Source organism: Sarcophilus harrisii, chromosome 1, assembly GCF_902635505.1.
Source record: "Sarcophilus harrisii chromosome 1, mSarHar1.11, whole genome shotgun sequence".
Classification (NCBI taxonomy): Eukaryota; Metazoa; Chordata; class Mammalia; order Dasyuromorphia; family Dasyuridae; genus Sarcophilus; species Sarcophilus harrisii.
The window spans coordinates 467,546,198-467,561,763 of NC_045426.1; the positions used below are offsets into that span (position 1 = coordinate 467,546,198).

Below are 15,566 nucleotides of genomic sequence, written 5' to 3' on the forward strand. Positions count from 1 at the left end.
CAGTGTATCCTGGAAGGTCTCTGAAATATTTTCAGAGGGTCTGCAAATTCAAAATTAGTTTTTTTTTTCTATTTATGATAAATATCTATTATGTAACCCATGTAAACAAAAACTCTTTGGACATATTCTCAATAGTTGTTAATACCGTAAAGATACTGAGAAAAAGAGTTTGAGAACCACTGGAGTAAGGTATAGGAAGAGTAGAAAGATAGGAAGGGGACAGATTATGAAAAGCTTTCAAAGTCAAACATAGGATATATATTTGACCTTGAAGGCCGTATTGAACCACTGGAGTAAAATTAATGGGGGCCAGGGAAAGTGACATAATCAAGCCTGCACTTTAGGAAGATTATTTTGATAACAGAATGGAGGATATCTTGAAGTGGGGAGAAAGTTGATACAGAGAGACAAGCAAGAGAGCTATGGCAATAGTACTAGCACAATGTGATAAGAACCTGTGCAAGTTGCTAGTAGTGTCAGAGGAGAGAAAATAGTACATATGAGAGATGTTGAAAAGATAGAATAAATATATTGCATTGGAGGGATGAGGAGCGAGAGAGAAAGAGTAAGGAATAAAGGTTTTAACAAGGTTAAGGTATGGGTGACTGTGAGTATGGTCCCCATTGTCAATATGGAATTTAAGAATAGGAGGGCTGGGGGATGAGAGTGGAGAAGACAATGACTAATTTGGGGGCATGTTGAATTTAAAATATACGGGACATCAAGTTCAAGATGTCCAACTGGAAATTGTAGAAAATAGGAGATCAAGAGAGAACTTAGATAAGTAGAATTGAGAACCTTCTACATAGAAATGATAATTGGATACACGGGAGCTGATAAGATTAATATAGGGAATGAAGAAAAGGCCCAGAATAAAATCTTGGCAGTCAGCCACGATTAGTGAGCCTAGCCTAAAGGAAGACAATTCTTATGAGCAGGAAAAAAAGAGAAGTTGTAATGCAAAGAGAATTCATCAATTAAATGAGAATTTTAAAGCATATATATAGATAATGAAAGCAAGGAGGCAATGGAAAAGTAACATCAAAATGTAATATGACCATCCATGAGTAAAGTCAGGAATCAAAATGATCTAAGAAAACTAAGGACCATACAAAAAGATTTGGGCCATTTTTGTTCTTGTATATTACTTTGGTTTTTCTTTGAAGACAAAAGAAAACAAAGAACTATTGCTTGGACAGAAAGGATCAGTATAATAACAGAGAAAGAATGAGGATCTCTTACTCTGCTTCTATTTTCTCTGCCAAATGGAATGAGTTTTGCTTATTATAATAAATGAAATAACAAAAAATAATAAAAGGGAGTTGAAGCTCAAGATCAGTAAAGAAATTAATAAAAGAATACCCTAGTTGTCCTTAATGGATTCAAATTAGTTGGCCTCAATAAACTTCAAACTCTGAAGTTTTGTGATACTTTGATTCTGATTTACAGTAATTTATGTTTATATAGTAGATGAGTTAGTGGGTTAGTCAACAGGTATTTATTAAGCACTAAGTGATGGAGATACAAGAAAAACAAAAGTACCTGCCCTCAAGAAGTTCCCATTCTAATGAAGGAGTCAACCTGGAAATATCTATGCACATATAAAATATATACAGGGTAAACAGAAGGCAATCTTGGAAGGAAGTGGTACCAACTGGCAAAAGATGGATAATAATAATATCAGACATCAATTAGAATACTTATTTCTTAAGAAAGTCATTTAATAGCCAAAGCATGGCTCCTTTGCATTATCTTCTCTGTAACAGAATTTACCAGAGAAAAGAGAATTGGCATTAGGAAACTCTAACTCAAGATTTCAGATTTGCAAATAATTATGTTAATTTATCTTACAGAACTTTATCTAAGCAGTGCAAGAGAACTGACAGACTCCCTTCTTAATTCTATTCCAAAACTTAGCATCAATTTAGCTATTTCCATTTTCTAACTGAACACAGTGTTCTGTTATATTTTAATAATGACAAGAATAGTTAAGGCATTGTGTAAACATTTTTTGAAATGAAATAACATCACTGCATGACAACAATTACTTTTCATACAAGTCTCAATAATTCAAGCTATGATAAACTAAAAACTAACAAAATAGAACAATTTTTTTTTGCAGTTTTGAATGATGAACCTTATGCTTTAATCACATATTTATAGAATGGGATTTTGCACACTTAGAATTACTTACAGTACTGAACAAACATTAAATTCTATTTGCCATTAAAATTGTCTAGAGCCACATTTATCCACGGCCTGAGAGAACATCAAGACTTCAGAGATATGAAGGGCAGAGAAATATCATGAAATCAAATACTTTTTGCATTGATTTGAGTTCAAAGCCTTGTTCACATTGCTCCTATATTTCTATCCATTATTATTATTATTTTATTTTACCTGGTAAAGGGTTTTGGTCCTTAGTCTCTGCAGGGAATTCTTTCACCAGTTCCCCATTTTCTCGAGAGAACCAGCAGCTACAGTCAAAGTTCATTTCTTGTTTGGTCTCTGGCTCTTCTATATGAAAAGACTTCAAATGCCAACCCTCAAAGCCTGGCAAATCATCACAGCTGACCCGAATCTTGTACACGTCTCCAACATCTCCAACTTCAATCTATAATGTAGAGCATTGAGGAAAATGAACAAATTACCAAATATATCAACTTAACTCAATTAAAATAGGATTAGTTTTATAGACTATGTTTTGTGGTCCTAATTATGGTCAATCAAAAAAAAACATATTAATTTCTTGTAAACTAGACAACTATAAGGAAATGTTAAGACTGCTAATGCTGTTTAAGTATTCCTAGGACCTAGCATTAGCAAAGTTTTGTTCATTCCTTCATTTGCATAATAACCCACTTTCTGATACTAAAGAACTTCAAGCATTTCTCATCACAGCTTAGATTTGGAACACAATTAATGGATCAACCATTCCAACACTCTCATTTTACAAATGAGAGAATTTAGTTCCAGAAAAATAAACTGACTTGCCTAAATTCTTAAGACTCTACCTTACCTTTAATTGTCTCCTAATTCCTAGTAAGAAGCTCTTTCTATTCTACCATTTTGCACTCCCATATATTACTTAGGAATTGAATCTACGATTTAGGACTGCTAATCTACTCCAACTACTTTCTTTTACTTATAAAGAAGTGGCAGTCAGAAGTGGCTGTCAACTAGTAAATAGCAGAGTTTGAATTTGAAACCAGATCAGTTAGTTTCACATCTAGTACTCCTTCCCCCATCCAATAACACTACACTATACTTACTAATTAAGATTTCTACTTCTAAGATACCAGGAATCAATTGGAATAAAAGTCAATCAAGATAAAATAATTGCTGAATTTTCATTATAACATATTACAAAAATACATGCAATAGGAGTTAATGCTTTGGCATTTTAGTGGAGAAAAAATGAAATATGATTCATCAAGATTGGACTGTGCAGAGGAATAATTTATACTAAATGATTTAGGTAATAGAAAATGCAATTTTGTTTTCTTTTTTCTTTCCCTTCTTCCTCCCTCCCTTCCTTCTTCCCTCCCTCCCTTCCTTCCTTCTTTTCTTTTTTCCCCTTTCTTTCACTATATGTAAGAAATAGCAGAGCTTCCTCTCTACCTTACTTTTAATCCTAACTTTTCATGGATGAGTATTAATTGGGATCTAAGTGGCTCAGTGGACAGTGTACTGGGCCTAGAGTCAGGAAAACCTGAGTTCAAATCCTATTTCCAAAACTTTTTAGTTATATGACTTTGGGCATATCACTTAACCTCTGTTTACTTCAGTTTCCTCATCTGTAAAATGGGGATATTAATAACATCCCAAAGTTTGTTGTGAGGATCAAACAAAATAATATTTGTAAAGTGTGTATGTAGCATAGGATCTGACACATAGGAAGTGATATATAAATGTTAGGTATTTATTATAATTATTCCTAGAAGCTGTTCCCATAAATCCTACCCTTAAAAAACATAATTTGACATAAAATGTCAAATTAAAAGCAACGCTTGACATCAACTAGTCTAATTTCTACATTTTATAGGTGAGGAAATTTGTGAAGCAAGCCCAGTGAGAAAGTTCATGATCTTCTCTGAGAGAAATGATTATTAATGACCAAAGATTTGGGGAGATCCAGAATTTCCCCTTATTCTAAAGTTCTAAATTCAAAAATTTCTCTTGAAGGACATTATCCATAATGATTTACAATCTTGTTCACACTCTACTCAGGTGGGGAAGCCTTTGTGTTGTATTCAATTTTAGTGAAAATGAAGTCTTTATTTAGATTGACCAAGGCTTCTTTGTTCTTGTTTTCAAAGAGGACTATGACACCATGGAGGGGATGACATGACTTGCAAGTGAATTGGACTTAAGTGAGGGAGGGCTGTGCAAGGTCATGAATGTCATTTTCTCCTTTGGAACCATCTGGTCCAATGGCCAGATATAATTCAGAATAACTGGAGATGGCCCAATTACAATGGGAGACCTTATTCTTTTTAAACTAAGGTCTTCCTTTGGTCTTAATTTTACTGCAACAATAACCATTTAGGTAAGAAATAAGGTAAAAAATGTTCTCTTTTACCTAGTTCAAAAAAGGAAAAAAAAGTCATTCTGGGAGAGGAAGGTTTCTGGTCAAAATATAAACAATTATTTTTTACATTCTTTGAATCGTCAGAACCTAAACAATGATGGAGTGAGGTTTGGGATGGAACCTACTTTTAGCTAATCAAAGAGAGCCTGAGTGATTTAATTTCAAGGCATGGTTCTCATACCCCCAAAATTTTCTTAGAAGTAAATGACATAGCATTTACACTCTCTGTTATTGTTTGCTTGCATTTTTATTTTTCTTCCCAGATTATTTTTATCTTTTTTCTAAATCCAATTTTTCTCGTGTAGCAAGACAGCTGTATAAATATGTATACATATATTGTATTTAACATATACTTTAATATGTTTAACATGTATGGTACTGCCTGCCACCTAGGGGAGGGGGTGGAGGGAAGGAGGGGGAAAGTTGGAACAGAAGTTTTTTGCAAGGGTCAGTGTTGAAAAATTACCCATGTATATGTTTTGTCAATAAAAAGCTATAATAAAAAAAAAAAGAGGAAAAAAAAGAAGTAAATGGCAAAGTTCATTAGAATAAGTATAGCCCCTCATTGTAATATTTATTCTCTCCTTACTTGTTAACTAGTCAGAGCTGATTGCCACTTTCAGAAACATCTCTCTTCCTTGAATGAGCCCACTACCATGATTGTCTTTGTCATTCAAGACTGCCACTGATCTCTTTTTATTAAAACACAAGCATTATTAATAAAATGACTAATTATTTAGAAATTATGTCTTACAAACTTATAAAATGTCACAGTGGCTTAGAACAATTTGGGGGGTGAGGGGGTTAAACCCAGTACATCTGGCCTAGCCTATGCTCTTTTTACTTTACTGCATTAAGTATTGTAGTATTTGGGTGCTTTTATTGCTTTAATGAGCAGAAATAATGTACCTTCTGTGGCTCTGATTCTGAAGCTACTACAATAGTTCTGCAAGAGAATCTTGCCTCTTTTTGTCCCCCAAATCATCCTATGCTGATAAAGAAAATAAGCATAAAAATGTCAGCAGCCTATGTCTCTCCTTAAGAACAATAATTACCTTATAACTACATTGTCTTTGGTGGGTTCAGAATCAAAGATGAGGAAATATACTGAAAGAGCTGAGATGAGTATCTAGAACTACCACAATTAGGAAGCCAGGGAACTGCAATTAAATTCAGATTTTGCAGCTTAGACCTACAGTGTTTCCCCTTGAAGGCACATCATTTGCTTATAATCAGAGATAATGATGGAATACAACAGGGAAGTCCCCCTGACTTTAGAATACTTTTGTTCTAACAATTTGTCAATGATTCTAAAGGAATCAGTAATCCTGAGTCCCCTCCCCTCTGCAATTGTTCTAAGAATCAGTCCATCAATGATTGTAAAAGTCTTCTGGCCTAAGAATACAATATTTCTTCCCTTAGACTTTAGGGAAGATATATTAGGAATCCTGAGGCCCTCTGACTTTAGAGAGCTATTGTTCTAACAATCTGTCAATAATTCTAAAGTCTTCTGGCTTTAGAACAGTCCTAGATCTGCTGGTCAGTGATAACCAAATTCCTGAGACCAGTTCTTAGTTCTACCTTTAGGCCATAAAATTAGCATATCAGTGACAAGAAGAACTGGATAAATGTGTTTCCTTGCTTCTGTTCTTTGCTAAATCCTTTTGGAACTTAGCCCACTTCAATTGGCTTTACAATCACAATAAACTTTGCCCCTTGACTTGGATATGGGTTGAAGCCTGCAAATTCTTTTGAGACACCTCTAGACACAGGTCTATGACCCCCAACATTTTGGGGGCCTTTCTGAACCGCAACATTGGGTGGCCCAATACGGGGAGAGTCTGGCCTTCCCTGGTTTGATTTCCTCATTGTCAAGGTAAGCCCTCTCCCACCCCCCCATGTTTTTTTTTCCTCAATCCTAAAACTGTGACACCACAAGCTATGGGAAAAGCTTTGTCTGGGTCATTATGTGCTCCATGCTCAGCGAGTTTTTCTTGACTAGGGAGGCCCAGATATGGAAATTCTTGCAATTTTCAGCAAAGTTCCTAGAGAATCTTTGCCACCTTTTATATAGAGATGCCAGAGAAGACAAAGTGCTATACAATGGCTTTTAGAAAAGAAATTTTATGGCTTTCGGCAAAGTTGGGACAGTCTTCTTTCATGCCATTTTTGTCTGGGTCTATATCTCTGTGCTGAATGTCTGTGTCATGTTTGTTTTGTGAGCTAGATTCTGTTACCCGGAAAGATTTAAAATGCTGCCAGCAAGAAAAAAAAAAAAAGGAACTTCTATGTTGTAGTTAAAATGCTGAGATTATGATTCCCACCTTAGAAGGGGAAAAAGCCTAACTATTTCCTGTGGATCAGGTGAGGGCTACAGAAATAGTTAGCTAATTAAAATTAAAATAGCAACTTAGCAAAGTTTTGAGAGCAATGATTAAGAAGTTTGAAATTAGTTATTTTGAGATTGCAAGGAAAATTCCTGGAACATCCCATTCTGAAAGAAAAGAAAAAGCAAAAACAAACTAGGTAAATAGCAACTTTTTATTAACCCTTCCTTTGTAATACTGGAGAAACTGAGGCAAGGTAGAGATTAGAGAGTTTTAAATAGTTTATTTGAGAGGGAGAGATTGTCTGGGGCTAAAACAGAATCCATATTGACCCTAGCAGACTGAATGGGACTCGAGTCTCAAAGCATTCAGTATCAAATGAAGAATTCCAAGGATTTTTATAGGCTCCAGCTATCAGGGAAACAAAGGGGAGGGAGGGTAAAGCACTGGTCAGTGGGTATTTCTAGGCATGGACCATAAATCTGGTTCTGACAGTAAGGATCATAAATTGCTATAAGTTGGGAGTGAAGTAAGTAGTCAGGCTAAAGACAGGAAGTCTGGAAGGAGAGATAAAGGGTGCCAGCTAGGTATATGAGATGAGCCATCTGCTTTTATGGGATGCTAATGTTCAGGACTCCCAGCCCTAATTTATATCAGTTCTAATGGTCAGGAGAAGAATGGGGGTTCAACCAGGAGGACTGAGGCAGAAACAATTTGGGGAAACTGATGCAGGATAATTCAGTGAAACTGAGGCAGAACAATTAAAGGAAACTGTGGCACAACATTCCATACTCTCTCTTCTGAATATTCAAATCATTGAATTACCTTCCCCCAGATACCTGAGAGGTCTTAGCATCATAGTTTTGACCAACCCTATCTGGAGCAGATAAACTAAAATAAAACTAGAAAAGATACAAAGACCTATGGCAAGGACAAGTGTCTCCCCGGTAACCCCAGAGTTAACAGAAGTACAAAAGCTCCCTATTGAGAGCATCTGCAATTCCAGAACATCTCAGCCAGGCAATCCAGTTTGAGATGGACAATTTACTGTGAGTTAGGTGGTCTGCAGTCATTTGTCCACTTCACTCAGCATCTGCTTATAGAGCAGCAGTAGTCGTGCTCAAGACAGATATGCTGCCCTAGGAGGGGCACCCCAGGGCTGTCAGAGATTCCAAGGGGGAAGGGTGAGGCCTGAAATTGCTCCACCTGTCCCCACTCAGAAGAACAGGCCCTGCTAATTAGGATACAAGAAGGATCCAGATTTCTGAGCAGAGTGTCAGAGTATGCACAGACCATCAAGGCAGGCAAACCAAGAACATTCAGAGGCCTGATACCAAACTGCAATGTCCTTTGAGAATGGTGAAATACTAATTAAGGAACTGGGGTTACAGGACTGGAGAAAGAGATCAGAGAGACTGCCAGTCGAAAGACAAATGCCTGTACCTAGGAGATTTCCAAAGGTGATTTCTGGTTGTTTCTAAAAAACAGGCAATCAGAAAATAGTCTCAAAAACTGAGTCTGCCAGGGCAATTCCAATAGAATAAGGTGTTTCAAAAGTAAAGCTTAACTAGCAATCACAGTCCAATTAGGGTTTAAATAATAAACCAAGCAAAGAATAAAAAATGAAAAAGAACTGCTGGAAGGGCAGTGGGTTGGGGGATTAGGCAGAAGTGCCTGAGGTCAAGTGAATAGGAAAGTAGAGGTTCCTATTCTTTCAGGTATTTTGAGAAAAATCCACCAGCTTTCCTGATCCCTTATCTCTTTTATCCTCTTTTTTTTTTTTTTAACTGAAGGAATCATCCAAGAAGGAATAAATAAATTATCAAGTAACTATCATATATATAAGTCCTGAGAGTGAATTAAAGCTCCTATACATAACAGACCAGTACAACAGGGGTTTTTCACTCTGAAACTTATCTAAAGATCCCTCAGACAATTACATGTTACCCAGTCAGGATTTTACAATAATACATAGTAATAGATGACTCAGTCAGAATTTAACAGTCATTCATCAACCATTTCCAGTAACCCCCAAATCAATGAGGCTCAAAATCCATGGGAGCAGGGACGATGTCTCATCTTTTAGAGCTGCTTCCTGCTGAGAATGGGTGAAAAGCTGACTATTCCAGGGAGGGGGTTGGAGGTGTGGTGTGCTGAAAGCATTCAAAGTATCTACAGGGCTGATCCAGGTCCCAGGAACAGGTCAATACAGCTGTAATTTGATCAAAATCTAGAACAGAAAACAAATCTTAAAAAAACCAAATCTTTAAAAATATCAATTAAACTTTTTGGAAATAACCTTACCAAATTATAGATCACATTTATGGTTAAAGGTTAGAGCAGTCTAACATAGAAAGACTGGTCCACAAGGACTGCTACAAGATGTGGGGAGGCCAAAATAGATTGACCAGCACCTTCCCCTGTAGGGAAACATGCTTGTGTCACAGGACAGACAAACGGTTGTCAGCTATAGTCTCAATAAATAGCAGTTAGATCTCACAGACAATTGTACCAATTGTCTTCTCATTATTTAGAAACCTTCAAAAATCTGAATATCTATAGACAAAAATATCTAGTAACAGATAGATGACCAGGCTAAATACTTATTTGCCTAAGTATTTAGGATATAATGATTACATATAATCAGATTGGAAACAGCAAGATATGACATAATTGAATTGCATTAATGATTTCTACTGACTATTGGTTCTAATCATAGAAATCAGTCACAGGAGGAAAAAAGCAGGGATATACTATTACATAATATAAAGTCAAAACTAAGTCTTCAGCACATACAGGCCACAGGATAAAATAGCCTTAATTCAGTTTTATTCCAGGTAATTGTCTCAGTAACTTTCAGAAGACGGAGTTTTAAAACTTCCAAATAATATTAACTACAGGCCAAAGAAATTTCACCTCCAATAACAAATCCCATTAACCAAAACTTCAGATGAATTCTAAACAGGTATTTACCAAGACCTTATATTGATAACAGTAAGAGATTGTCCCAGAAAGTTCACAGCTTATCTTTCATATTTAAGTAGACGAGCTTCAACATTATGCAGATTATTTTGCTTAGAATACCTAGTACATAGAAAAATTCTAAATTACATATTGTCCATAACAGAAACATTTTCAAAGGGACAAAGACAAAAACTATTATTCTCAGAGTCCTTTTAAATAATGGTACAACTTTAAGATGGCACAATACATTCAATTAAAACTTACACAGAATATCCTATTTCCACATAAAAGAATCTGAAAGATTCTTTAAAAATATCAATTAAACTTTTGGAAATAGCCCTACCAAATTATAGATCATATTCATGACCATATCCTTTAAACAAAGAGACCATTATGCACTTAACAAAGCAAACATTCAGTCAATTAACACTGTGTAAAAGTAAACTTTCCCTTTAAACCATAAATTGCTCTCTACAGCCCAGAGGCAGATAAGTTTATCTCCATTGTTAAAGCAGCAGAAAGCAGTGGGGGGAAGAGAAGAGGGTGAGTTAAATCTTCACCTTTGAAGACAAAAGATCATCTCCTGTTTCTCCCTCCCCCACTCAACTTTCCTTCATAATTAACTTTTAGGGTGCCAAATCCTTCTCAGGATTTAGCCAGCCAGTGTATTTTCTTCCTCTAAACAAATGATACTTCAAATAAAAGACTTTCCTCTTTCTCTTTTTGACCTGCTTTTTTTTTTCTTATCTCTCTTCTCCTTCCTGAAATCATTCAAACCTTCAACTGTTCCTACAAATCAATCTTTCTTAAATCACCTTCTTTCTCCTTTCCTTTCCTTTTCCTTCAAAACTTTTAAGATTCGAAATACAGTGAATAGATAAAGAACTTCATAAAAACATGTTCAGCAGAGCTGACAAATTTAAAGCATAACATGTTTACAAATTACCCAAAATGTTTCAGAAAGTAACATATTTTATCTAATTAGAAGCAAGTGGCCTCTTCAGACAACTTATCAGAGTTATGTTTTAACAAGCTATTGTTAAACTGAATCAAATCAAATACAGCTTTAAAAAAGTGTTTTCTTTTTTTTTTTTCAATATTCAAACAAATTCCTAAGATCTTATACTCAGAATAAACAAATATAGCATGCACAAAGCAACAATTTTAGAATCGCAATACCACTTTAAATGGCTTTTTCCCACTTAAGTAAGTTTAAAAACCACAAGCAATTTCTTATACTAAACACCTTTGCAACATTGAAATGACCAATTGCCAAATTTCTTAATCATTATTCTTAAAATTTAACAGAGCTCTTTAATCAATAAAACAGCCGGAAAAGTCACAAACATAGATTGCACAATTACAACATTTGACATATAGGGGTGAGCTCCTGATATCTCAGTAATTCCTGTGAGGGGAAGTTTTTAAAGGTGACAATTTTTTCCCTCTCAGAAATTCAAATGGAGCCTTGTTAAATAGGCTTCCAAACTCCAGTTTGTTGTGTTCTCTGCCTTCACAGAGCGTGCCCAGATATAACCAAATACCCAGAACCCAGAATTGTGTTCTAGGACACCCAGAGTTATGTCAGCTGGTACCAGAACCAGATGGTATTTTAAAAACACCCAGATTTATTGTCCAAAGACATATTCAGACTGAACATGTGTCTTGATAGACGCTCAGAACAGATGGCACTCCAATGCATCCCGCTGATTATTGGTTCATCAACCTGTATTCTGGGGACCTAAATGCTAGCAACAGACAGACGGACAGGGAAAATCATTTACCCTGCAGGGATTTTAAAACAGACTCTCCTGGGGCCAGGTGAAAGTGCCCAAAATGAGCCTTGCCAAAGCTAAAAACTGTTCTCTTCCTGGGGACTCTGGAGCAATCCAAAGTGATTACCCTCTCCAAAAAAAAAGGGCCCGGACTTCCAGACCTCAGCCATCCCAAGGCCCAAGGCAGAGATATGAAGGTCTCTAGTCTCTAATCCTGTTCTCATATCTTTCTGGGAAGCCTCCAAATAATGCCAGAGAAATTGAGCCAAGATAGAGATTAGAGAGTTTTTAATATTTTATTTGAGAGGGAGAGATTGCCTGGGACCAAAACAGGATTCATATTGACCCTAGCAGACTGAATGGGACTAGAGTCTCAAAGCATTCAGTATCAAATGAAGAATTCCAAGGATTTTTATAGGCTCTAGCTATCAGGGAAACAAAGGGGAGGGGGTAGAGCACTGGTGAGTGGGTATTTCTAGGAATGGACCATAAATCTGGTTCTGACAGTAAGGATTATAAATCCCTATAAGTTGGGAGTGAAGGAGGTAGTCAAGCTAGAGACAGGAATTCTGGAAGGAGAAATAAAGGGTGCTAGCTAGGTATCTGAGATGAGCCATCTGCTCTTATGGAATGCTAATGGTCAAGGCTCCCAGCCCTAACTTATATCAATTCTAATCCTCAGGAAGTCAGGTTTCAACTAGAGGGACTGAGGTAGAATAGTTTAGGGAAACTGAGGCAGGACAATTCAGGGAAACTGAGGCAGAACGATTAAAGGAAACTGTGGCATAACATCTTGACCCTTTTCTTGTCCAGAGTCCCCTTCTGCTCCTTTGGAAAAGCACCCCAGAAGGTATTAAGAGACCCTCTCAACTCCACTCCCCAGAATCCTGAGTATATCTCAGTTGTGGGTTTGCTAAGAAGATCCATATAGCTCAAGTCCCACTGTTTGCTAAATCTTCTTATTTCAGAACAGATTAAGAAAAGAGAATGCTCAAGGACCATAAGGAAATTCAAATTCTGCCTCACCTGAAGAAATAGAGGAAGCAGCAATAGCTGTGGGGACTCCCCACAACCTTGCCCAAACACCTCCCCATCCCAGCTTGGGGAAATGGAGATGGAGTGAGGATCAGGCACCATGGTCAATACTGCCTGAGCCCTGGTAGCTGAAACTACCATCAAATGGAGATCCTGGCACCAGTCACCCCAGCCTGCAACAGCTTCTGTCCATAAACTGCTTGGAGAGGATCTGGGTACCCCTAGTAGCAGCCAGCATGGCAGTGTAAGATAGAAAGCCAGTCAGCCTCTGCATTTGCTAAAACCACCATTCTCTGTTTCAATTGTGGATATATATTAGCTATGTAATTTATGGCAAATTATTTTATCTCTGAATAATTTTCTGATTTGTAAAGAGAAATAATAATGATTGTTGTTGTGGAGATCATATGATTGCAAAAAGTGATTAGCATAAAACATGACATATGAATTTTAGCTGCTTCTTTGGATAAAATTGCCTTATATTTGCATGGGTTTTTAGATGTGACCAATATGCAATGCCAATGTTAAGGTAAATGCTATTTGAGATATGATAGTAAAAGTAGTTTTAAAGGAGTTCTAATCAAAGCCCACTAAAGGGATATGTAAATTGTAATCTAATTGCACTGACTATTATCAGAAAATTTAACAGTTTGGGAACTTTAGGAAAATAGAAAAGCAGTTTGCTACTACTTTAAAGACTCTGGTAACAAACAGCCTCCTTTTGAGTTATCTAGACTTCTGAAGGTCCTGTCATAAAAACTGGCACCTAAACCGTTTTTCTGGTTCTCAAAAGAGAAATGATTTGTGTGAATTAGAAAATAACCAAATAGTAATTCAGTTTGTCTAGAACCTTTAATCAGAATTTGAGGAATCTCATGAACTAAAGTTGTCAATTTTAAAATCTGTTCTATCTCAATTTTAAGAATTGCCTTGTTTTCTTCCCTAAAACAAAAGGAAAACTTATTTAAGGGAATAGAAATTGCAGCTAAGACTATTTGGCTATTACTTATGAAAATTCTAAAATAGTTAACTAAGTCATTAGGAGTTACAGTCATCATATTACACCTAAAATTGGTAATTACTATTTGTGGAACAAGAGGGATGAGATGAAAGCCTTATAAGTTCACCTCCAAGTATGAGGAGTGCAACAGCTTTTTACCCTTCACAGAGTTGGGGTAAGGTATAAAACAGCACAGCCCATGAAAACATTAAGAAAAGTTGGGGAGGAGCAACAGCAAGCTTAGCCTCTTTGGAGTCTCTGTCAAACCCCCCTTAATTTGTAAGCTTGCAGGTTTTCTTGAACCCAGGGTAAGCAAGGTCATCATCCCTAAGAGATGAACCTATTTAGCATTTATAGTTTCTAAATAAGGAATATGTTTACTAACAATCTATAAGTTTGTTTAATGATTGATGCTTTGCACTAGGATAAATTTAAACATATAAGATATGTTAAACAAAATCTTCTATGTGTGTAAGTCCTGGTAAACTTTTAAAAATAATGTATCTATCCCTAAGCTAAGTAGAATTTGCTATTAGAGATAAAAGCTCCTGGGACTGTAACTGATATTTTTTTGAATTTTACATTTGATTTTCTCATCATTGAGTCAGTAATCCACCATTCAAGAGAAATGCCATAAATTACTCTGAACTGTCATAGGAGAACATCATATCTGGGCAAGAGTTGGGAGAACAACTTAGCCTCTGCTCAAGGTCAGATCCCTCTGCCTCAGTTTCCCATTTCTGTTTCTTTGTTTCCCACCTGATTATTCCTGAGTCTGGCTATAAGGTGGAATTATTAATGCATGATCAGCTATCAACAAATCTAAGAAAGCTTTATCCTCTCATGTGTGTGCTCTCAGACTGAAACCTGAAAAACCTGTTTTGATGCTATTATAATCATGTCCCCTCTTATAGCAACGTTCTATAATCAGAATAAATGATTAGTAGAAGCCATGAGCTCAGTTCAAGTATCCAAGGGACAAAATGGTTTTCTACCATAGATATTAAACGTGTGTTCTTTTGCATACCATTGTATAAAGATTTAAAATTTCTTTTTGCACTTGGAGGGGCAAATCCAGGAAAAAATAACCCCCACCAATTAACATGGACAGTCATATCCACAGCATGGAGGTAGCTCAGGGCTTCCAGGACAGCCTCCACATATTTGGACAGGCCCTGGGTATCCAGAATATAGATGATATCTTGATCTGCATCCCACCCAAGAGGCTTCTCTGGCTGCAGCCATAAAAATCCCTAACTTCCAGACCTCCACCCCCACCCAAGACTGAAGTTTCTTTGTCTAAACTCCCACATTGCCTATCAGTCTGTTAAGTATTTGGGCCATGAATTAACTCCCACTTCCCTTTTGCTCACCGTAGAAAGGAAACAATTTTATCACTCCCTGAATCTTCAAAAAAACAGCTGTGTACTTTCCTGAACATGGCTGGATTTTATACCTAACTTTAGTTCTTGCCAACCCCCTCTGTGATTCTACTCAAGGCCCTGACACAATTCCCCTCAAATGCGGGGCTAATCTGACCAAGGATTTTAAGACCCTGAATCTCTTCCCCTGGCCTTACCCCTACCTAAAGCCTTTTACACTATACATTGATGGAAGGTGGGACCAGGTCCTAGGGATCTCCACTCAGTCTCTGGAACCCTATCCCAGACTCCTAGCTTACTCCCCAGAAGGGAGATTTACTTCTCCCTTGCAGAGGGGAGGGGGCTTGCAGATTCAGCTGCTCGTGCTGCTGCCTGTTTCCTTCTGACCATGGCACCTTTAATCCCCCAACTCCTACACTCTCAGCTCCCAGGACCAGGCCATTTGCTAAAGAAAGGGGTTCCCCCTTTCTCCTTCTGGATGATTTCAAACAC

The 15,566-nt window shown here is 36.9% G+C and overlaps 1 protein-coding gene across 1 annotated transcript in view; it reads right to left on the reverse strand.

Moving 5' to 3' along the window:
• The window catches only part of RP1 (RP1 axonemal microtubule associated), a 582,455-nt gene that overhangs the window by 202,627 nt on the left and 364,262 nt on the right, over positions 1-15,566 (reverse strand). The window contains exon 32 of the mRNA XM_031946393.1: positions 2,401-2,614. Coding sequence (XP_031802253.1) covers positions 2,401-2,614 — 214 coding nt within the window. The remainder of the gene's footprint in view (positions 1-2,400; positions 2,615-15,566) is intronic.